A 25713-nucleotide genomic window follows, 5' to 3' on the forward strand; every position below is an offset into this window, starting at 1 on the left:
AGAGACAAGTCCCTTTAACGTTGCTAATCTCTACGATATAGGGGCCCCCTATATCAGGCCTATACAGTAGCACTGTGTTGTGGTAGCCTACAGTACATGGAATATATAGAAATCTTACACACTGAAACCATGGTACACACTGAGACCATGGTACACACTGAGACCATGGTACACACTGAGACCATGGTACACACTGAGACATGGTACACACTGAGACCATGGTACACACTGAGACCATGGTACACACTGAGACCATGGTACACACTGAAACCATGGTACACACTGAGACCATGGTACACACTGAGACCATGGTACACAATGAGACATGGTACACACTGAGACATGGTACACACTGAGACCATGGTACACACTGAGACCATGGTACACACTGAGACCATGGTACACACTGAGACATGGTACACACTGAGACATGGTACACACTGAAACCATGGTACACACTGAGACATGGTACACACTGAGACCATGGTACACACTGAGACATGGTACACACTGAGACATGGTACACACTGAGACCATGGTACACACTGAGACCATGGTACACACTGAGACCATGGTACACACTGAGACATGGTACACACTGAGACATGGTGCACACTGAGACCATGGTACACACTGAGACCATGGTACACACTGAGACATGGTACACACTGAGACCATGGTACACACTGAGACATGGTACACACTGAGACATGGTACACACTGAGACCATGGTACACACTGAGACATGGTACACACTGAGACATGGTACACACTGAGACATGGTACACACTGAGACCATGGTACACACTGAAACCATGGTACACACTGAGACCATGGTACACACTGAAACCATGGTACACACTGAGACCATGGTACACACTGAGACCATGGTACACACTGAGACATGGTGCACACTGAGACCATGGTACACACTGAGACCATGGTACACACTGAGACATGTTACACACTGAGACCATGGTACACACTGAGACCATGGTACACACTGAAACCATGGTACACACTGTGACATGGTACACACTGAGACATGGTACACACTGAGACCATGGTACACACTGAGACATGGTACACATTGAGACATGGTACACACTGAGACCATGGTACACACTGAAACCATGGTACACACTGAAACCATGGTACACACTGAGACCATGGTACACAGAGACCATGGTACACACTGAGACATGGTACACACTGAGACATGGTACACACTGAGACCATAGTACACACTGAGACATGGTACACATTGAGACATGGTACACACTGAGACATGAACAGGGGATATGTAAGCTTTCATGACAACATACACTCACAGAGTCAAACTCACATACACAAGCACCGAAAGAAAAATCCACATAAACAACACGCGAAGGGATTGGCTGAGGCTGAAAGAGGAAGGGGAGAAAAAGAGAGGAATACATGATTAGAACATTTTACAGAGAGAGAGATGGGAAAGGGTACACTGTGTGTGTGTGTGTGTGTGTGTGTGTGTGTGTGTGTGTGTGTGTGTGTGTGTGTGTGTGTGTGTGTGTGTGTGTGTGTGTGTGTGAGAGAGAGAGAGATGGGAAAGGGTACACTGTGTGTGTGTGTGTGTGTGTGTGTGTGTGTGTGTGTGTGTGTGAGAGAGAGAGAGAGAGATGGGAAAGGGTACACTGTGTGTGTGTGTGTGTGTGTGTGTGTGTGTGTGTGAGAGAGAGAGAGAGAGATGGGAAAGGGTACACAGTGTGTGTGTGTGTGTGTGTGTGTGTGTGAGAGAGAGAGAGAGAGAGAGAGAGAGAGAGAGAGAGAGGGATGGCGAGAGAGGGAGAGAAACAGAGAGAGAGAAAGACCAAATTAGATATCGGTGAGAGAACAGAGAGAGAGAGAGAGATGAGAGACAGATAATATACATATATATATAGAGAGAGAGATAAGTGTGTGCATTGGGTATGCAGCAGCTTGCTGATGTTGTTGGCCTTGGGCACCGGAGCATAAAGGACAATTAGGAGTAGCAGAGAAGGCTGGCTGGCTCACTGAAACAAGTCTGAACACAGCCATCCCCACAGCCATCCCTACAGCCATCCCCACAGCCATCCCCACAGCCATCCCCACAGCCATCCCCACGGCCATCCCCACAGCCATCACCACAGCCATCACCACAGCCATCACCACAGCCATCCCCACAGCCATCCCCACGGCCATCCCCACAGCCATCACCACAGCCATCACCACAGCCATCACCACAGCCATCCCCACGGCCATCACCACAGCCATCACCACAGCCATCAACACAGCCATCACCACCAAGGCAGAGAGAGAGAGAGAGGGAGGGGAGAAAATGGGACAGAGGAAAAAAAGAGAGTGCTAGAGAAAGAGAGTAGGCAGTCTCTCCATTACATTAGGACTGTCCCCTGGTCTGGAGTTACACAACCAACGTCTAATCAAGTTGATTATTACTCAATCTAGTTTTGCTCACAATGGCTGCCAGTCCACCCATTATTCTATCATTGACTTGAATGGGGAGGTCAGTTCTATCCATTCTATTTCTATGTTTAGTACCATGTATGGTAGAGGGAGGATTTGTCTGTAGTCTTTCAGCATGTTATCTAGCATGTCTGGTTGTAACATGTCTGATGGATGAGATAGAAGAACCTCTAGCGATGCCATATCTGCCAAAGAATAGCATTTCTAGAAGTTAGACTTGTTACTGTATGGTAGATATTGTTCTACCTTATTGAGGGACAGTATTGAGCTGCCTGGCTGAGGACTTGACAGGTTCAGTTCAGGTTCATTATCTCTTTGTACTGCCCTGCCTCGAGCCAGTCACACACACGCACAAGCGCACGCACGTACACACACAAACACACACAAACGATACCTCCACACACACACACACACACACACACACACACACACACACACACACACACACACACACACACACACACACACACACACACACACACGCACACACACACACACACACACACACTAACTACACCCCCTCCCCTCACACAGACAAACTACACTTTCCTCCCCTCACACAGACTAACTACACCCCCTCCCCTCACACTAACTACACCCTCCTCCCCTCACACAGACTAACTACACCCCCTCCCCTCACACAGACTAACTACACCCCCCTCCCCTCACACAGACTATCCCATGATCTCATCAGAAGTGTACCCTCTTCCTCCTCCCTCCAGCCCTGCTGATAGACTGGTACCCTGCCAGTGTTAAATCAGCCATTATCAATATTGATTCCCCTGCCACTTAGTTACATAACCAGCTGGGTGTCAGCCTGTTTGCCACCCCACACCATCACCCCGGAAACCCCATAACACCCAATCAGCCTGTCAGATGTAGAGTTGGACAATGGAGGGCGGTGGGAAGGATGGAGTGGATAGGGGTGAGGTCGGAGGGGGACAGGGGGGAGGACTGAGGGGGACAGGGGGAGGACGGAGGGAGACAGGGGGGAGGACGGAGGGGGACAGGGGGGAGGACGGAGGGGGACAGGGGGAGGACGGAGGGGGACAGGGGGGAGGACAGAGGGGGACAGGGGGGAGGACGGAGGGGGACGGAGGGGGACAGGGGGGAGGACGGAGGGGGACAGGGGGGAGGACGGAGGGGGACGGAGGGGGACAGGGGGGAGGACGGAGGGGGACAGGGGGGAGGACGGAGGGGGACAGGGGGGAGGACGGAGGGAGACAGGGGGGAGGACGGAGGGGGACAGGGGGGAGGACGGAGGGGGACAGGGGGGAGGATGGAGGGGGACAGGGGGGAGGACGGAGGGGGACATGGGGGAGGCAGGGGGAGGATGGAGGGGGACAGGGGGAGGCAAGAGGGGGACAGGGGGGAGGATGGAGGGGGACAGGGGGAGGATGGAAGGGGACGGGGGGAGGATGGAAGGGGACGGGGGGAGAGGAGGAGACTTCAGGCTGACGTTCAGGCGTCTACTGTGAAACATGTTGGTTTGCAATTTGGTCATGTAAAAACTGGCGCACTGACATTTTCCAGCCCTGGAACAAGAGTAGAGGAGAGCAGCCTAATGCGCTTTTGGTGCCTGTATACTTTATACTTAGAAACACAAAAATATTTTTTCCCATTTCGTTTCATATGTTCCAAACCCAAGCCCTCTCTTAGGCCTACTATAACGAAGGCTGGTTCAACAGCAATGCGTGTTTTCATCCTGTTCATTTTATGATATCATTACATTTATTTATTGTTGTTGTTAAAAAAACAGATTCCTTGTTTTTTGTTTAATTGTATTACAACCAACCTCATTACAATGATTCACCTTCCTGGTTTTATGGTTCCAACGTCCGCATGCAATGGATCTTCTGTAATCTGGTTCAGATTATGTTCATTAAACATACGCCTGTTTGGGAGCTGTAAAATGGTTCAGATTATGTTCATTAAACATACGCCTGTTTGGGAGCTGTAGAACGGTTCAGATTATGTTCATTAAACATACGCCTGTTTGGGAGCTGTAGAACGGTGAGGGTACGTTCTCACTGTCTCTTAATATTGGATCTTTGTCCAGCTACTTTGAAAAGTTGGGCTGAGTGTAAAACCTCCATAGTCTGCGTTGTTTTAACATGATATGCCTACCAGAAGAAATGACTTTACATCTACACTCTTATCTAGAGACTTACAGTAGTGAACACATACATTTTATTATTGGTCCCCCGTGGGAATCAAACCCACAACCCTGGTGTTGCAAGTGCCCTGCTCTACCAACTGAGCTACATGGGACATAGCCTTCGGCCTATTTAAAACAAGTTGTTGTTCGTTTTGTTTAGAATTTGATTTGAGTTATTTGCTCTCTTTTTAGGCCTTATCAATAATGAATGTAATCTTGCTTATTGACACGGTTTGGCATGTCCATGCTCAGCCATAACGCAATTTACAGCAGGCCTGGCCCCTATGTCAGTGTGAATGCTACTAAGTCATGCAATTACCAAGAACAATGTGGACTACAACCGTGTTCAAGTTAAGATATTTAGCAAAGATAGGTGTACATTTTGCTATTTAGTTTCTGAAAGCCATTTAACAAACTATAACGGGACTAACATTGGAATTGGTGTTGATTCCAAGGCCATACATCAGACCATAAATACACAACTTAAAGCAACCACATGTTTGGCCATGGAGCACGTTCTGATTGGCCAGTGAGGGGCCAAGACCGGACACACACACAACTTGTTTATTCATCCAAACCCAGCCCATTTGCGCCAACGCCAGTAACTGTGCTGATAATTGTAATAGCTAAAATATTGCAGACACACACACACACCTTTGCGTTAAGTTTGTTAAAGTAGAGCCCTGTGTGTGTGTGTGTGTGTACAGTTTGTGTTTGTGAATTGGCACTGAGAGGTTGGTAATGAGTTCAGTTGTTTCTTCTCAACGAGGTCCCATGAGTGTTTGAACACTCAACACTATCAAGCTGTATTGACTGTTGAGGCACAACATGGTTCTAACGCATTAAGGTAGATGCTAGTTACACAACAGTCATCAACATTAGTTCTGCCGGCCTTAGCATCTGCCTTATAACTATCTATATATCAAAACTTCCACACTACATACAGCAAAATGGTAGTTCATATTTATTGCATTGAATTTTATTCCCATAAATAATTATTTTAACCAAATATTTGCAAATCTCAGCAGCAACCTCAGCAGAAAGAGAGGAGCCTGTCTGCTGAGACATCAGAAACCTTATTTTTTTTAAGTGTTAAAAATAGACAGTAATTACATTTCAGCAGAGAATTAAAAATAAATGATTTCTACTTTATCAACGGAGCCGTCGCTCCCATCCTCTCTCCATGGCTCTGTGCTTTATATTTCAGCTACAGCAGAAACCGACAGCTTCATCTGATCTGATGTTTCTTTTACAAATACCAGGAGGATGCTAGTGTCATGTTGATGGGGTTTTATACAGACTGTCCGGAGAAGCTTGTACTGTGGGGTCTCACAAAACCGCCAATGATGGTGATTAGGTAAACAATATAATGACGATTTGACGGAACACCAATGATACAGAAATGACTGGCCTTTAAGTAGTTTTAATCAAAGATGTTTTCACTTAATAAAAAACGCACACATTACAGAATCATTCAAATGTATCACAATATAACAACTGGTTCAAAAGCCACAGTGGATAAAAACAGTCTTTCAAGGCATAATGGCAAACATTGAGAGATAAGTCACTTGTAGCCTGTTGTATAGTCCATTGAGATTCTGTCTCCTATAGGTCAATACAATCCAGGAAGGCCTCAGTGTCTGCTTCCTGGGTCCTGAACTCATTGGGCGGATCTTGGGTCTCCTCCAATAACCTTCTCTCCAGACCGGCATCCTCTGGACTAAGCTCCTCCCCTTTGGTCAGCACATACAGGAAGTATTGGAAGCCGTCTCCATAGCTACGGGTACGTACAGACCAGCAGTAGTCATGGCGAGCATAGAGGCGCTTCCTGAAGTGAGGCTGGGCGAAGGTTACAGACAGGAAACGACCTCCCGGTTTTAAAACACGACTGATCTGGAGAGAGAGAGAAGGGGGAGAAAGAGAGAAAGCGAGAGATGGGGGAAGAGAGACGGAGAGAGAGGGGGGGAGCGAGAGAGGGGAGAGAGTGAGAAAGAGCAAGACGCGAGAGAGAAGAGGGGGAGAAGAGAGAGGGCAAGGGGGGAGAGTAGAGGGGGAGAGAAGAGAGTGAGAGAGATAGGAGAGTGTGAGAAAGAGCAAGACACGGGGAGAGAGAGGGGGAGAAGAGAGAGGGGAGAGAGGGGGAGAAGAGAGAGAGAGTGAGAGGGGGGAGAGAGAGAGGGGGAGAGAAGAGAGCGCGATAGGGGGGAGAGAGTGAGAAAGAGCAAGACATGGGGAGAGAGAGGGGAGAAGAGAGAGAGAGAGGCGGGAGAGAGAGGGGGAGAAGAGAGAGAGCGAGAGGGGGGAGAGAGGGGGAGAGAAGAGAGAGCGAGAGAGGGGGGAGAAAGTGAGAAAGAGAGAGAAAGAGGGGGGAGAGAGAAGGGGGAGAGATAGAGGGAGAAAGAGAGAGAGAGAGGGGGAGAGAGATAAAGAGGGGAGAGAAGAAAGGGAGAGAGAGAGCATGAGAGGGGAGGAAGAGATGATGGGGAGAGAGAAAGAGGGGGGAGAGAGAGGGGGAGAAAGACAGAGGATGAGAGGGAGAGAGAAAGAGGATGGGAGCGAGAGAGGGGAGAGTGGATGGGGGAGAGAGGATGGGAGAGAGAGGATGGGAGAGAGAGAGAGAGAGAGGATGGGAGAGAGAGAGAGGGGAGAGTGGATGGGGAGAGAGGATGGAGGAGAGAGGATGGGAGAGAGAGGATGGGAGAGAGAGAGAGGGGAGAGAGAGAGAGAGGGGAGAGTGGATGGGGAGAGAGGATGGGAGAGAGAGGATGGGAGAGAGAGAGGGGGGAGTGGATGGGGGAGAGAGGATGGGAGCGAGAGGATGGGAGAGAGAGGATGGGAGAGAGAGAGGGGAGAGAGAGAGGGGGGAGTGGATGGGGAGAGAGGATGGGAGAGAGAGGATGGGAGAGAGAGGATGGGAGAGAGAGAGGGGAGAGAGAGAGAGGGTAGAGTGGATGGGGAGAGAGGATGGGAGAGAGAGAGAGGGGACAGAGGATGGGAAAGACAGGATGGTAGAGAGAGGATGGGGAGAGAGAGAGGCGTTAGAGCATATTTGTATCGTATCATGAATCTTTCCTCTGTGGTACTGTAGCTAAAGTGGGCAGTGGCAGTGAGGGTGGAGCAGGACTGATCTATAGACAGACTGGACCTGAGATAGAGAGAGGTACGTCCTCATCACCTTAAACTGTAATGACCTGAGATAGAGAGGGGTACGTCCGCATCACCTTAAACTGTAATGACCTGAGATAGAGAGGGGTACGTCCTCATCACCTTAAACTGTAATGACCTGAGATAGAGAGGGGTACGTCCTCATCACCTTAAACTGTAATGACCTGAGATAGAGAGGGGTACGTCCTCATCACCTTAAACTGTAATGACCTGAGATAGAGAGGGGTAGGCTCTCATCACCTTAAACTGTAATGACCTGAGATAGAGAGGGGTACGTCCGCATCACCTTAAACTGTAATGACCTGAGATAGAGAGGGGTACGTCCGCATCACCTTAAACTGTAATGACCTGAGATAGAGAGGGGTACGCTCTCATCACCTTAAACTGTAATGACCTGAGATAGAGAGGGGTACGCTCTCATCACCTTAAACTGTAATGACCTGAGATAGAGAGGGGTACGTCCTCATCACCTTAAACTGTAATGACCTGAGATAGAGGGGTACGCTCTCATCACCTTAAACTGTAATGACCTGAGATAGAGAGGGGTACGCTCTCATCACCTTAAACTGTAATGACCTGAGATAGAGAGGGGTACGTCCGCATCACCTTAAACTGTAATGACCTGAGATAGAGAGGGGTACGTCCTCATCACCTTAAACTGTAATGACCTGAGATAGAGAGGGGTACGCTCTCATCACCTTAAACTGTAATGACCTGAGATAGAGAGGGGTACGTCCTCATCACCTTAAACTGTAATGACCTGAGATAGAGAGGGGTACGCTCTCATCACCTTAAACTGTAATGACCTGAGATAGAGGGGTACGCTCTCATCACCTTAAACTGTAATGACCTGAGATAGAGAGGGGTACGTCCTCATCACCTTAAACTGTAATGACCTGAGATAGAGAGGGGTACGTCCGCATCACCTTAAACTGTAATGACCTGAGATAGAGAGGGGTACGTCCTCATCACCTTAAACTGTAATGACCTGAGATAGAGAGGGGTACGTCCTCATCACCTTAAACTGTAATGACCTGAGATAGAGAGGGGTAAGTCCTCATCACCTTAAACTGTAATGACCTGAGATAGAGAGGGGTACGTCCTCATCACCTTAAACTGTAATGACCTGAGATAGAGAGGGGTACGCTCTCATCACCTTAAACTGTAATGACCTGAGATAGAGAGGGGTAAGTCCTCATCACCTTAAACTGTAATGACCTGAGATAGAGAGGGGTACGCTCTCATCACCTTAAACTGTAATGACCTGAGATAGAGAGGGGTACGCTCTCATCACCTTAAACTGTAATGACCTGAGATAGAGAGGGGTACGTCCTCATCACCTTAAACTGTAATGACCTGAGATAGAGAGGGGTACGCTCTCATCACCTTAAACTGTAATGACCTGAGATAGAGAGGGGTACGCTCTCATCACCTTAAACTGTAATGACCTGAGATAGAGAGGGGTACGTCCTCATCACCTTAAACTATAATGACCTGAGATAGAGAGGGGTACGTCCTCATCACCTTAAACTGTAATGACCTGAGATAGAGAGGGGTACGCTCTCATCACCTTAAACTGTAATGACCTGAGATAGAGAGGGGTACGCTCACATCACCTTAAACTGTAATGACCTGAGATAGAGAGGGGTACGCTCTCATCACCTTAAACTGTAATGACCTGAGATAGAGAGGGGTACGCTCTCATCACCTTAAACTGTAATGACCTGAGATAGAGAGGGGTACGTCCGCATCACCTTAAACTGTAATGACCTGAGATAGAGAGGGGTACGTCCTCATCACCTTAAACTGTAATGACCTGAGATAGAGAGGGGTACGTCCTCATCACCTTAAACTGTAATGACCTGAGATAGAGAGGGGTAGGCTCTCATCACCTTAAACTGTAATGACCTGAGATAGAGAGGGGTACGTCCTCATCACCTTAAACTGTAATGACCTGAGATAGAGAGGGGTACGCTCTCATCACCTTAAACTGTAATGACCTGAGATAGAGAGGGGTACGCTCTCATTCACAGTGCAGGATTTTACACGGTGTGTTCAATAAAGACATGGAAGCGTATAGTTGTTTGTGTGTTATTAGTTTAAGCAGACTGTGTTTATCTGTTGTCGTGACCTAGATGAAGATCAGATCAAATTGTTATGACTGATTTATGCAGAAATCCAGGATTTTTTAAACACTACATGATTCAATATTTGTTATTTCATAGTTTTGATGTCTTCACTATTATTCTACAATGTAGAATGTTCCTCCCCCCTGGAATGAGTAGGTGTCCAGACTTTGTGTGACATCACCTGAGCCAGGGAGAGGAACCAGAAGAAAGGTTGAAGATGAATAATACCTGCGCTGGGGTTAAACCATCATTGAAACGTGTGTTATTTGTGTGTGTGAGTTGTGCGTGTTCACTGGAACATACTTTACAGATGAGGGAGCCTTCAGCACCAGAAAAGCAAACATGAACACATCTATAAATAAGCATGCCCACAAAATGCAAACACAAGTGCACGTACGCGCACAGACACACACGCACACACACACACAGTGTTCAGTGCCATTCAGTGCACAAAGTATACAGTGGGACAATTGGGAACCACAACGAGAGAAGGTTAACCAGACTTCAGAAGATAATTGAATATATTTATAGTCCTCACAGATTCGGTGTAGATTCATCAGCCTCCACTGTGCTGATGTGTGAGGATGCAACTTACAGTAGAAAGAAATACATTGTAGTATCATGTCCAGGATGGAATGGTGAAGCAGTTCAGTGACAGGGCTCTAAACACAACCTAATGCAATGTGTTGCCATGCAACGCCGTGTAGTGTACATTATGGTATGGCAGTGCAGGGCCTTGAAGATCAGAGGAGCCTCTACGGAGCTCACATGAAAGAAAGTAATTTAATTCAATGTAATGCAATGTCTTGCAAGATGGTGTAGTGAACGATAGGTACGTCTGTACAGAGAGAGGGCATAAGAGAGAGGAGCACTGGGAGAGGAGAAGTGAGGAGAAGAGGAGAGATGAGAAGTGGAGAATAGAGGAGAGAAGATGAGAAGAGGAGAATAGAGGAGAGAAGAGCAGAGAAGTGGAGAATAGAGGAGATGAGATGAGAAGTGGAGAATAGAGGAGAGGAGAGATGAGAAGTGGAGAATAGAGGAGATGAGATGAGAAGTGGAGAATAGAGGAGAGGAGAGATGAGAAGTGGAGAATAGAGGAGAGAAGATGAGAAGTGGAGAATAGAGGAGTGGAGAATAGAGGAGAAGGGGAGAAAAGGAGAAGAGATGAGAAGTGGAGAATAGAGGAGAGAAGAGCAGAGAAGAGATGAAAAAAAAGGAAAGAGGGAAGGAGGAGAATCTCACCCTCTTACATGATCCATCTCCCCCAGCTAGCAGGATACACATTCATTATTAACAAACTACGGTGACAGAGAGAGAGACAGAGAGAGACAGAGAGAGAGATAGAAAGAGAGAGACGGAGAAAGACAAAGAGATATAAAGAGAGAGAGAGACAAAGAGAGAGAGAGGGAGAAAAGAGGGCAGTGGGAAAAAGAGAAAGGGAGAAAAGAGGAAGATGAATATCAGGAGGAAGGGAGGAAGACAGAAAGGAGTGTTACCATCCTCTAGTTCTTGTGCCTGAGGTAAAAAGGGATTTGTAAAACTGGTGAAAAAATGCACTACATCTTTTTAAATGTTCTATCAATGTTTGCTTCAAATATGCCTTCAATGTTTTATCACGGTGGACTGAAAACTAAAGGTATAAAACGTATTTCCATGCATAGTTAGATACTGACAGTTGGAAACACTCTTGCGTATCATATTCTTGGCAGTGAACATGGCTGTGAGCAGTGGCATAAACCAAGTTTATTGCTTAACAACCCCAGGGAGTCCTTACGTGCACTTGATGACAAACAGGGACTGTCATGAGTCTTCAGTTAAAGGTTGGATCTCAATAGTCTAAGGTTAATCTCAATAGTCTAATGTTAAAGGTTGCATCTCAATAGTCAATGTTAAAGGTTGCATCCCAATAGTCTAAGGTTAAAGGTTGGATCTCAATAGTCTAATGTTAAAGATTGGATCTCAATAGTCTAATGTTAAAGATTGGATCTCAATAGTCTAATGTTAAAGATTGGATCTCAATGGTCTAATGTTAAAGGTTGCATCTCAATAGTCTAAGGTTAAAGGTTGCATCTCAATAGTCTAAAGTGGCTTCCATCTCCTTCCCCTTCATTCTCACCGATGTGGAAGAGTTGGGCAGGTGAAAGCAAGTCCTCTGGACTGTCTCATTTCCTATTGATCCCTCAAATCCCTGGTGTTACGGTACTGGTACTACCTGTCTATAGCTTCAATCCCTGGTGTTATGGTACTGGTACTACCTGTCTATAGCTTCAATCCCTGGTGTTATGGTACTGGTACTACCTGTCTATAGCTTCAATCCCTGGTGTTATGGTACTGGTACTACCTGGATATAGCTTCAATCCCTGGTGTTATGGTACTGGTACTACCTGCATATAGCTTCAATCCCTGGTGTTATGGTATTGGTACTACCTGTATATAGCTTCAATCCCTCGTGTTATGGTACTGGTACTACCTGTATATAGCTTCAATCCCTGGTGTTATGGTATTGGTACTACCTGTATATAGCTTCAATCCCTGGTGTTATGGTACTGGTACTACCTGCATATAGCTTCAATCCCTGGTGTTATGGTATTGGTACTACCTGTATATAGCTTCAATCCCTGGTGTTATGGTACTGGTACTACCTGTATATAGCTTCAATCCCTGGTGTTATGGTACTGGTACTACCTGCATGTAGCTTAAATCACTGGTGTTTTAAAATGAGAGCAGGTGAATGAAAGAAGATAAGAAGAGGGTATAATTTCAGACTTTTGAGATGAACCATCACTGTGAATGCATTACTGTGTTCTAACACATTATTCATATCACTGAGATGAACGTGTTCCATTTACAGGGCTTGTATGACCCAGGGGCTCAGCACTTAAGAATGCTTATGTCACCATAACACATATGGAGACATGCGTCATACTTCACTGTCATGGGCACCAATGGCACAATTTGTGATTAGCTCAAAAGTACCTCATCTAAAACATAGTGTTGAATGCAGTGATGAGTAACGAATGCGATGATCTGCGTTTGCATGTGTGTGTGTGTGTCTGTGTGGTAGGTAATTGGGGCTTAGTGTGCTGTAATTCCTCCTCTCTGTTAATTAGACTGTTTTGGGTTAATTGCCTTGTTGCCAACTGCTGAGACTGCATGCAGGGGGAAGTCCCCCCACCACTACACACCAGACACACACACAAACAAACAAATACAAACAAAGGGATTACAATGTTTTTAATAATAATAACATGGGAAAGGATGAGCGAATTGGGCGGAGACAACAAAGAGTATTTGCAGGAATTCAGCTCAAGTATTACTGTCCTACTGTTGTGGCTCATCGTTGGATCATAGACAAGCACAACACTGTTGTGATCCAGTGACAGCCTGCTCCTAGAGTGGAGAGACGCTGCAGCCGCTGGTTTTTACCAGCTTGTTGCTTTGAAATACAAGGAAGAGTTACTCATTTAAAAAGAACAGTGAAACACTATGAGCGTCAGTAAATTTCTCAAAATCAAATCACAATTATATTTGTCAAATACAACAGGTGTAGGTAGACGTTCCAGGGAAACGCTTACATGCTGACCAGACCGCACGCGTACGTCCGCGTGCGCTGTTGCGCGCACGTTGATTTTGTCCACCCACAGATGCGATCAGGACACGCAGGTTGAAAAATCAAAACAAACTCAGAACCAATTATATACAGTTGAAGTGGGAAGTTTACATACACTTAGGTTGGAGTCATTAAAGCTCGTTTTTCAACCACTCCACAAATTTCTTGTTAACAAACAATAGTTTTGGTAAGTCGGTTTGGACATCTACTGTGTGCATGACACAAGTAATCTTTCCAACAATTGTTTACAGACAGATTATTTCACTTATAATTCACTGTATCACAATTCTTGTGGGCCAGAAGTTTACATACACTAAGTTGACTGTGCCTTTAAACAGCTTGGAAAATTCCAGAAAATTATGTCATCGCTTTAGAAGACTAATTGACATAATTTGAGTCAATTGGAGGTGTACCTGTGGATGTATTTCAAGGCCTACCTTCAAACTCAGTGCCTCTTTGCTTGACATCATGGGAAAATCAAAAGAAATCAGCCAAGACCACAGAAACAAAATTGGAGACCTCCCCAAGTCTGGTTCATCCTTGGGAGTAATTTCCAAACGCCTGAAGGTACCACGTTCATCTGTACAAACAATAGTACGCAAGTATAAACACCATGGGACCACGCAGCCGTCATACCACTCAGGAAGGAGACGCATTCTGTCTCCTAGAGATGAACGTACTTTGGTGCGAAAAGTGCAAATCAATCCCTGTCACGTCCTGACCAGTATAGGGGTTATTTGTTATTGTAGTTTGGTCAGGACGTGGCAGGGTGTTTTATGTGTTCAGGGTGTGTTTTGTGTATGTGTTTAGGTAGAGGGGTATTTGATTTATTAGTCCGGGGTTTGTTAGTCAATGTTCTATGTTAGTATATTTTCTATCTAGTTTTTTGTATTTCTATGTTTAGTTAATTGGGGTTGGACCTTCAATTGGAGGCAGCTGGTTATTGTTGCCTCTGATTGAGGGTCCTATAATTAGGAGTTTGTTTTTCAGGGGTTTTTGTGGGAGATTGTTCTTGTTTAGCTGTTTTGCCTGACGAGACTGTCAAGTTCGTTTTTTTGTTTTGTATACGTTGTGTTTCCCTTCTTCACCAATAAAAAAGAAGATGAGTATACATTTTCCCGCTGCGTCTTGGTCTCTACCCTACGACACCCGTGACAATCCCAGAACAACAGCAAAGGACCTTGTGAAGATGTTGGAGGAAACAGGTACAAAGGTATCTATATCCACAGTAAAACGAGTCCTATATCGACATAGCATGAAAGGCTGCTCAGCAAGGAAGAAGCCACTACTCCAAAACCGCCATAAAAAAGCCAGACTACGGTTTGCAACTGCACATGGGGACAAAGATTGTACTTTTTGGAGAAATGTCCTCTGGTCTGATGAAACAAAATAGAACTGTTTGGCCATAATGACCATCGTTATGTTTGGAGGAAAAAGGGGGAGGATTGCAAGCCGAAGAACACCATCCCAAACGTAAATCACAGAGGTGGCAGCATCATGTTGTGGGGGTGATTTGCTGCAAGAGGGGCTGTTGCACTTCACAAAATAGATGGCATGAGGGAGGAAAATGACGTGCATATATTGAAGCAACATCTCAAGACATCAGTCAGGAAGTTAAAGCTTTGTCGCAAATGGGTCTTCCAAATGGACAATGACCCCAAGCATACTTCCAAAGTTGTGGCAAAATGGCTTAAGGACAACAAAGTCAAGGTATTGGAGTGGCCATCACAAAGCCCTGACCTCAATCCCATAGAAAATTTGTGGGCAGAACTGAAAAAGCGTGTGCGAGCAAGGAGGCCTACAAACCTGACTCAGTTACACCAGCTCTGTCAGGAGGAATGGGACAAAATTCACCCAACCTATTGTGAAAGCTTGTGAAAAGCTACCCGAAACGTTTGACCCAAGTTAAACAATTTAAAGGCAATGCTACCAAATACTAATTGAGTGTATGTAAACGTCTGACCCACTGGGAATGTGATGAAAGAAATAAAAGCTGAAAAATCATTCTCTACTATTATTCAGACATTTCACATTCTTAAAGTAAAGTAGTGATCCTAACTGACCTAAGACGGAATTTTTACTAGGATTAAATGTCAGGAATTGTGAAAAACTGAGTTTATATGTATTTGGCTAAGGTGTATGTAAACTTCCGACTTCAACTGTACATTTGGGCACAGGTCGAAAAGCATTAAACATTTATGGTAATTTAGCTAGCTAGAGTGCTGCTGCTAGCTAATTTGTCCTGGGATATAAACACTGGGTTGATATTTTACCTAACATCCAGCTCTGTGGAGTGTACGGCTTAAAGTGGTCCTATGGACAGATACTCCAATTTCTGCTGTGGAGCTTTGTAGCTCCTTCAGGGTTATCTTTGGTCTCTTTGTTGCCTCTCTGATTAATGCTCTCCTTGCCTGGTCCGTGAGTTTTGGTGGGCGGCCCTCTCTTGGCAGGTTTGTTGTGGTGCCATATTCTTTCCCTTTTTAAATAATGGATTTAATGGTGCTCCGTGGGATGTTCAAAGTTTCGGATATTTTTTGATAACCCAACCTTAATTTGTACTTCTCCACAACTTTGTGCCTGACCTGTTTGGAGAGCTCCTTGGTCTTCATGGTGCCGCTTGCTTGGTGGTGCCCCTTGCTTAGTGGTGTTGCAGACTCTGGGGCATTTCAGAACAGGAGTATATATATACTAAGATCATGTGACAGATCATGTGACACTTAGATTGCACACAGGTGGACTTTATTTAACTATTTATGTGACTTCTGATAGTAATTGGTTGCACCAGATCTTATTTAGGGGCTTCATAGCAAAGGGGGTGAATACATATGCACGCAGTACTTTCGTTTTGAAACACTAAAACACACTAACACTAAAACACACTAACACTAAAACAGACTAACACTAAAACAAACTAACACTAAAACACACTAACACTAAAACACACTAACACTAAACACACTAACACTAAAACACACTAACACTAAAACACACTAACACTAACACACACTAACACTAAAACACACTAAAACACTAACACTAAAACACACTAACACAAAAACACACTAACACTAAAACACACTAACACTAACACTAACACACTAACACTAACACACACTAACACTAAAACACACTAACACTAAAACACACTAACACTAAAACACACTAACACTAACACTAAAACACACTAACACTAAAACACACTAACACTAAAACACACTAACACTAAAAACACTACACACTAACACACTAACACCAAAACACACGAAACAAAAAACACTAACACACTAACACTAAAACACACAACACAAAAAACAACTAACACTAACACTAAAACACACGAACATTAAAACACACAACACAAAACACACTAACACTAAAACACACTAACACACTAACACAAAACACAAACACTAAAACACACTAACACTAAAACACACTAACATAAAACACACTAACACTAAAACACACACACACACGAACAAAAACACACTAACACACGAACACTAAAACAAACACTAACACTAAAACACACTAACACAAAAGACACTAATACACGAACACAAAAACACAATAACACACAAAACACACTAACAGTAACACACTAACACTAAACACACAACACGAAACCACACTAACACTAAAAACACACACCACTAACACTAAAACACACTAACACTAAAACACACTAACACTAAAACACACTAACAAAAACACACTAAAACACACACTAACACACAAAACACACACTAACAATAAAAACACACTAACACTAAAACACACAAACACCTAAAACACACTAACACTAAAACTCACTAACACTAACACACTAACACTAAAACACACACAACACTAAACCACACTAACACTAAAACACACTAACACTAAAACACACTAACAGTAACACACTAACACTAAACTATACCAACACTAAAACACACTAACACTAAAACACACTAACACTAAAACACACTAACACTAAAACACACTAACACACTAACACTAAAACACACTAACACAAAAACACACTAACACTAAAAGACACTAATACACTAACACAAAAACACAATAACACAAAAACACACTAACACTAAACCACACTAACACTAAAACACACTAACACACTAACACTAAAACACACTAACACTAAAACACACTAACACTAAAACACACTAACACTAAAACACACTAAAACACACTAACACTAACACACTAACACTAACACACTAACACTAAAACACACTAACACTAAAACACACTAACACTAAAACACACTAACACTAAAACACACTAACACTAAAACTTACTAACACTAACACACTAACACTAAAACACTAAAACACACAAACACTAAACCACACTAACACTAAAACACACTAACACTAAAACACACTAACAGTAACACACTAACACTAAACCACACCAACACTAAAACACACTAACACTAAAACACACTAACACTAACACACACTAACACTAACACTAACACACACTAACACTAAAACACACTAACACTAAACCACACCAACACTAAAACACACTAAACCACACCAACACTAAAACACACTAACACTAACACACTAACACTAAAACACACTAACATTAAAACACACTAACACTAACACTAAAACACACTAAAACACACTAACACTAAACCACACTAACACTAAAACACACTAACACTAAAACACACTAACACTAAAACACACTAACACTAAAACACACTAACACTAAAACACACTAACACTAAACCACACCAACACTAAAACACACCAACACTAACACACTAACACTAACACACACTAACACTAACACACACTAACACTAAACCACACTAACACAAAAACACACTAACACACAAACACACTAACACTAAAACACACTAACACTAAAACACACTAACACTAAAACACACCAACACTAAAACACACTAACACTAAAACACACTAACACACTAACATTAAAACACACTAACACTAACACTAAAACACACTAAAACACACTAACACTAAAACACACTAACACACTAACACACAAACACACTAACACTAAAACACACTAACACTAAAACACACTAACACTAAAACACACTAACACACTAACACTAAAACACACTAACACTAAAACACACTAACACTAAAACACACTAACACAAAAACACACTAACACTAAAACACACCAACACTAACACACTAACACTAAAACACACTAACACTAAAACACACTAACACTAAAACACACTAACACACTAACACTAAACACACTAACACTAAAACACACTAACACTAAAACACACTAACACACTAACACTAAAACACACTAACACTAAAACACACTAAAACTAAAACACACTAACACACTAACACAAAAACACACTAACACTAACACACTAACACTAAAACACACTAACACTAACACTAAAACACTAACACTAAAACACACTAAAACACACTAACACAAAAACACACTAACACTAAAACACACTAACACTAACACTAAAACACTAACACTAAAACACACTAACACAAAAACACACTAACACTAAAACACACACTAACACTAAAACACACTAACACTTAAACACACTAACACACTAACACTAAAACACACTAACACTAAAACACACTAACACTAAAACACACTAACACACTAACACTAAAACACACTAACACTAAAACACACTAACACAAAAACACACTAACACTAAAACACACTAACACACTAACACTAAAACACACTAACACACTAACACTAAAACACACTAACACACTAACACTAAAACACACTAACACTAACACACACTAACACACAAACACACTAAAACACACTAACACTAAAACACACTAACACACTAACACTAAAACACACTAACACTAAAACACACTAACACTAAAACACACTAACACTAAAACACACTAACACTAAAACACACCAACACTAAAACACACTAACACTAAAACACACTAACACACTAACATTAAAACACACTAACACTAACACTAAAACACACTAAACCACACTAACACTAAAACACACTAACACACTAACACTAAAACACACTAACACTAAAACACACTAACACTAAAACACACTAACACACTAACACTAAAACACACTAACACTAAAACACACCAACACTAACACACACTAACACTAAACACACTAACACTAAAACACACTAACACTAAAACACACACTAACACTAAAACACACTAACACTTAAACACACTAACACACTAACACTAAAATACACTAACACACTAACACACACTAACACTAAAACACACTAACACTAAAACACACTAACACACTAACACTAAAACACACTAACACTAATACACACTAAAACTAAAACACACTAACACACTAACACAAAAACACACTAACACTAACACACTAACACTAAAACACACTAACACTAACACTAAAACACTAACACTAAAACACACTAAAACACACTAACACAAAACACACTAACACTAAAACACACTAACACTAAAACACTAACACTAAAACACACTAACACAAAACACACTAACACTAAAACACACACTAACACTAAAACACACTAACACTTAAACACACTAACACACTAACACTAAAACACACTAACACTAAAACACACTAACACTAAAACACACTAACACACTAACACTAAACACACTAACACTAAAACACACTAACACAAAAACACACTAACACTAAAACACACTAACACACTAACACTAAAACACACTAACACACTAACACTAAAACACACTAACACACTAACACTAAAACACACTAACACTAACACACACTAACACACAAACACACTAAAACACACTAACACTAAAACACACTAACACTAAAACACACTAACACTAAAACACACTAACACTAAAACACACTAACACTAACACACTAACACTCACACTAACACACTAATGTGTGACTCACTCCACTTAAAACGGCAACTATCCATCAAGCTTGCCAAGGAGTTTTCCTTTGGATCTGGGTCATGTAACCGTCACTATGGACTCAACACACACAAAGGAAGGTGTGTGTGTGTGTGGTGTCATGGTGTGTCATGGTGTTCTGCTGGGAGTAGTGAGTGGTTATATCACAGACTTACAGGGGTAACCCCATTCACAGAATGTACTTCTGATCCATTAACAAAGCCTGCATCCCAAATAGCTCTCTATTCCCTATGTAGCAGACTATGTTTTAACCAGGGAGCATTGTGAAATATAGGGAGTAGAGTGCAATTTGGGATACAGTTTAAAGCAAGCCATGAGAATTAGCCATCCACACCAAAACTATTCTAGTCAGTATAGGATGAAATTGCCTTTATAAGCTGATTCAAGATCGGTATTGCTGCTCCATCCCTAATGGTAAAAGGTTAAGGTGAGCTGATCCTAGATCTGTGGCTATGGGCAACAAGCTGGATCAAAGTGTTAACCAGGAAACAACTCATTCAATCCCTCCTGTCCCTACCGAGTGGTGCAGCGGTCTAAGGCACTGCATCTCAGTGCTAGAGGGGTCACTGCATCTCAGTGCTAGAGGGGTCACTACATCTCAGTGCTAGAGGGGTCTCTACATCTCAGTGCTAGAGGGTCACTACATCTCAGTGCTAGAGGGGTCACTACATCTCAGTGCTAGAGGGGTCACTACATCTCAGTGCTAGAGGGGTCACTACATCTCAGTGCTAGAGGGGTCACTACATCTCAGTGCTAGAGGGGTCACTACATCTCAGTGCTAGAGGGGTCACTGCATCTCAGTGCTAGAGGGTCACTACATCTCAGTGCTAGAGGAGTCACTACATCTCAGTGCTAGAGGGGTCACTACATCTCAGTGCTAGAGGGGTCACTAAATCTCAGTGCTAGAGGGGTCTCTACATCTCAGTGCTAGAGGGGTCACTGCATCTCAGTGCTAGAGGGGTCACTACATCTCAGTGCTAGAGGAGTCACTACATCTCTGTGCTAGAGGGGTCACTGCATCTCAGTGCTAGAGGGGTCACTACATCTCAGTGCTAGAGGGGTCACTGCATCTCAGTGCTAGAGGAGTCACTACATCTCAGTGCTAGAGGGTCACTACATCTCAGTGCTAGAGGGGTCACTGCATCTCAGTGCTAGAGGGGTCACTACATCTCAGTGCTAGAGGAGTCACTACATCTCAGTGCTAGAGGGGTCACTGCATCTCAGTGCTAGAGGGGTCTCTACATCTCAGTGCTAGAGGGTCACTACATCTCAGTGCTAGAGGAGTCACTACATCTCAGTGCTAGAGGGGTCACTACATCTCAGTGCTAGAGGGGTCACTACATCTCAGTGCTAGAGGGGTCACTACATCTCAGTGCTAGAGGGGTCACTGCATCTCAGTGCTAGAGGGGTCTCTACATCTCAGTGCTAGAGGGGTCTCTACATCTCAGTGCTAGAGGGGTCTCTACATCTCAGTGCTAGAGGGGTCACTACATCTCAGTGCTAGAGGGGTCACTACATCTCAGTGCTAGAGGGGTCACTGCATCTCAGTGCTAGAGGGGTCACTACATCTCAGTGCTAGAGGGGTCACTGCATCTCAGTGCTAGAGGGGTCACTACACCTCAGTGCTAGAGGGGTCACTATAGACCCTTGTTCGATTCCAGGCTGTATCACAACCGGCCGTGATTGGGAGTCCCATAATGCGGCGCAGAATTGGCCCAGCGTCGTTCAGGTATGGCCGGGGTAGGCCGTCATTGTAAATAAGAATTTGTTCTTAACTGACTTGCCTAGTTAAATAAATACATTTAAAAACACCACATTTCTCTTTTTTCAATTCCTCCCCTGGCTCAGGTTACGTCACACCCCAGGTCTAGCTGTCACATTAATGGGACAGTTTAAATTCAGTCCATGGATTAGCACATGGACCTGCCCATTTCCTCCCTCTCTACTCTGCAGAAAATTCCCATTCCATTAGTTTTGTTAAACTATGTCCCTGCCAAATGTGCCAAACTTTGAGCCAAAGTTACAGAACAGCATTACTTTCTTAATTGAAACAGTATATTACCATTTGATCCCGAGTTCTGCAGTTCTCAACAGCTTTGTATTAGTTTCATAGAAAGAGCAGGAGAGGGTTTGTGTGAAGGGAACACACTCCTGTGTGAACCTACAATATAATCACCTCGGTATAATAACCCTCTATCATAGCTTGTTACCCGTGTACTCTCTACTGCTCAGTACAGACTGCAGGCTTCTGAAGTGCAGTGACGTAAATATGATAAGACAGATATTGCTTCTTATGCCTCTCTCTCCTTTCCAGGTAAGTGTCCTCAAAGGCATTGCTCTTACTATTCATCTCATCTGTCACTCTGTGCTGCCTCTGCTCAGCGATGGCCTCAGGATAGTCAAGATGCTTTCCTCTGCTCAGCGATGGCCTCAGGATAGTCAAGATGCTTCCCTCTGCTCAGCGATGGCCTCAGGATAGTCAAGATGCTTCCCTCTGCTCAGCGATGGCCTCAGGATAGTCAAGATGCTTCCCTCTGCTCAGCGATGGCCTCAGGATAGTCAAGATGCTTCCCTCTGCTCAGCGATGGCCTCAGGATTGTCAAGATGCTTCCCTCTGCTCAGCGATGGCCTCAGGATAGTCAAGATGCTTCCCTCTGCTCATCGATGGCCTCAGGATAGTCAAGATGCTTCCCTCTGCTCAGCGATGGCCTCAGGATTGTCAAGATGCTTCCCTCTGCTCAGCGATGGCCTCAGGATAGTCAAGATGCTTCCCTCTGCTCATCGATGGCCTCAGGATAGTCAAGATGCTTCCCTCTGCTCAGCGATGGCCTCAGGATAGTCAAGATGCTTCCCTCTGCTCAGCGATGGCCTCAGGATAGTCAAGATGCTTCCCTCTGCTCAGCGATGGCCTCAAGATAGTCAAGATGATTCCCTCTGCTCATCGATGGCCTCAGGATAGTCAAGATGCTTCCCTCTGCTCAGCGATGGCCTCAGGATAGTCAAGATGCTTCCCTCTGCTCAGCGATGGCCTCAGGATAGTCAAGATGCTTCCCTCTGCTCAGCGATGGCCTCAGGATAGTCAAGATGCTTCCCTCTGCTCAGCGATGGCCTCAGGATAGTCAAGATGCTTCTAACAAACTCCGGTTATATGAGGATGAAGTACTGTGTGTCCTTATCCAAGAATACTGGCATGGTAACACATACACACACACGTACACGCACTCACGCAAACACACACACGCAAACACACACACACTCACACGAGGTCAGAAGACCTCTTTCACATGGGAGACCAGGCCAAGAAGGGCAGCTCAGTACATAGCTGATACATGGATGATTCATAGCAGGTGATCCACCTGGAATTGATCCGGTTTTAGTCTCTCCACTGATAACACAGAAAAGGAAGGAGACACGGAGAGGATTGCGATTAACCACCAGAAACCTCACCATTTGATATCACGACACTAAGGTGCCGATACAATATGTATTCAGATTCTCACGGTTCTATATGTAATGTGATTCTCATGATTCTATATGTATTGTGATTCTATATGTATTGTGATTCTATATGTATTGTGATTCTCATGATTCTATATGTATTGTGATTCTCATAATTCTATATGTATTGTTATTCTATATGTATTGTTATTCTCATGATTCTATATGTATTGTGATTCTCATAATTCTATATGTATTGTGATTCTCATAATTCTATATGTATTGTGATTCTCATAATTCTATATGTATTGTGATTCTCATAATTCTATATGTATTGTGATTCCCATAGTTCTATATGTACTGTGATTCTCATAATTCTATATGTAATGTGATTCTCATGATTCTATCTGTATTCAGATTCTCATGATTCTATATGTATTCAGATTCTAATGATTCTATATGTATTGTGATTCTATATGTATTCAGATTACCATGATTCTATATGTATTGTGATTCTCACGATTCTATATGTATTGTGAATCTATATGTATTGTTATTCTCACGATTCTATATGTATTGTGAATCTATATGTATTGTGATTCTCATGATTCTATATGTATTGTGATTCTATGCGTATTGTGATTCTCATGATTCTATATGTATTTTGATTCTCATGATTCTATATGTATTGTGATTCTATATGTATTGTGATTCTATATGTATTCAGATTCTCATGATTATATATGTATTGTGATTCGGCTATGAAAAAGCCGAATCACAAAGATCGGCTATGAAAAAGTCAACTGACACTTACTCTTGTGTTACTGACTTGTTGCACCCTCAACAACTACTATGATTATTATTATTTGACCATGCTGGTCATTTATGAACATTTGAACATCTAGGCCATGTTCTGTTATAATCTCCACCCGGCACAGCCAGAAGAGGACTGGTCACCCCTCATAGCCTGGTTCCTCTCTAGGTTTCTTCCTAGGTTTTGGCCTTTCTAGGGAGTTTTTCCTAGCCACCGTGCTTCTACACCTGCATTGCTTGCTGTTTGGGGTTTTAGGCTGGGTTTCTGTACAGCACTTTGAGATATCAGCTGATGTAAGAAGAGCTTTATAAATAAATTTGATTTGATTCTCATGATTCTATATGTATTGTGATTCTTATGATTCTATATGTATTGTGAATCTATATGTATTGTTATTCTCATGATTCTATATGTATTGTGAATCTATATGTATTGTTATTCTCATGATTCTATATGTATTGTTATTCTCATGATTCTATATGCATTGTGATTCTCATGATTCTATATGTATTGTGATTCTCTTGATTCTATATGTATTGTGATTCCCATGATTGTGATTCTCACGATGTATCGTGATTCAATACTGTGATTTAATTGCAATTCGATGTTCCAAACATATTGCTCACCACATGTCTGCTGCAGAGGGACAAGAAAGAGCCATGAGAAAACCAGTTTTGATCAGTCATGGAAATAAAAGTGCTGAAAACAATGTGGCTTCCTATTTAAAAAGAAGATGGACAACAAGCTATAAAGGAAACAATACAGGTGTTTTGGTGCAGGTACAGACAACTAGTGCAAAAATAATATTGCGATATTGTCTAAACGATACGATATATCATGAAAAAGAATATCCCGATATGTAACAGTATCGATGTTTTCCTCCATCACTAATTGAAATGAACTCAAAAAGCAGTGAGTCTGTTCTAGACTAATTGTGGAGCTGCAGTGTTTGGGACAGGATT

The 25713-nt window shown here is 43.1% G+C and overlaps 1 protein-coding gene across 2 annotated transcripts in view; it reads right to left on the reverse strand.

Moving 5' to 3' along the window:
• Window positions 1-6046: 6046 nt before the first annotated feature.
• The window catches only part of ece2a (endothelin converting enzyme 2a), a 225462-nt gene continuing 205795 nt past the window's right edge, over window positions 6047-25713 (reverse strand). For both annotated transcript variants that reach the window (XM_029705719.1, XM_029705720.1), the window contains exon 4: window positions 6047-6532. In XM_029705719.1, the coding sequence (XP_029561579.1) occupies window positions 6245-6532 (288 nt within the window). In that variant the 3' untranslated portion in view covers window positions 6047-6244. The remainder of the gene's footprint in view (window positions 6533-25713) is intronic.

Source organism: Salmo trutta, chromosome 21 (genome assembly GCF_901001165.1).
Source record: "Salmo trutta chromosome 21, fSalTru1.1, whole genome shotgun sequence".
Classification (NCBI taxonomy): Eukaryota; Metazoa; Chordata; class Actinopteri; order Salmoniformes; family Salmonidae; genus Salmo; species Salmo trutta.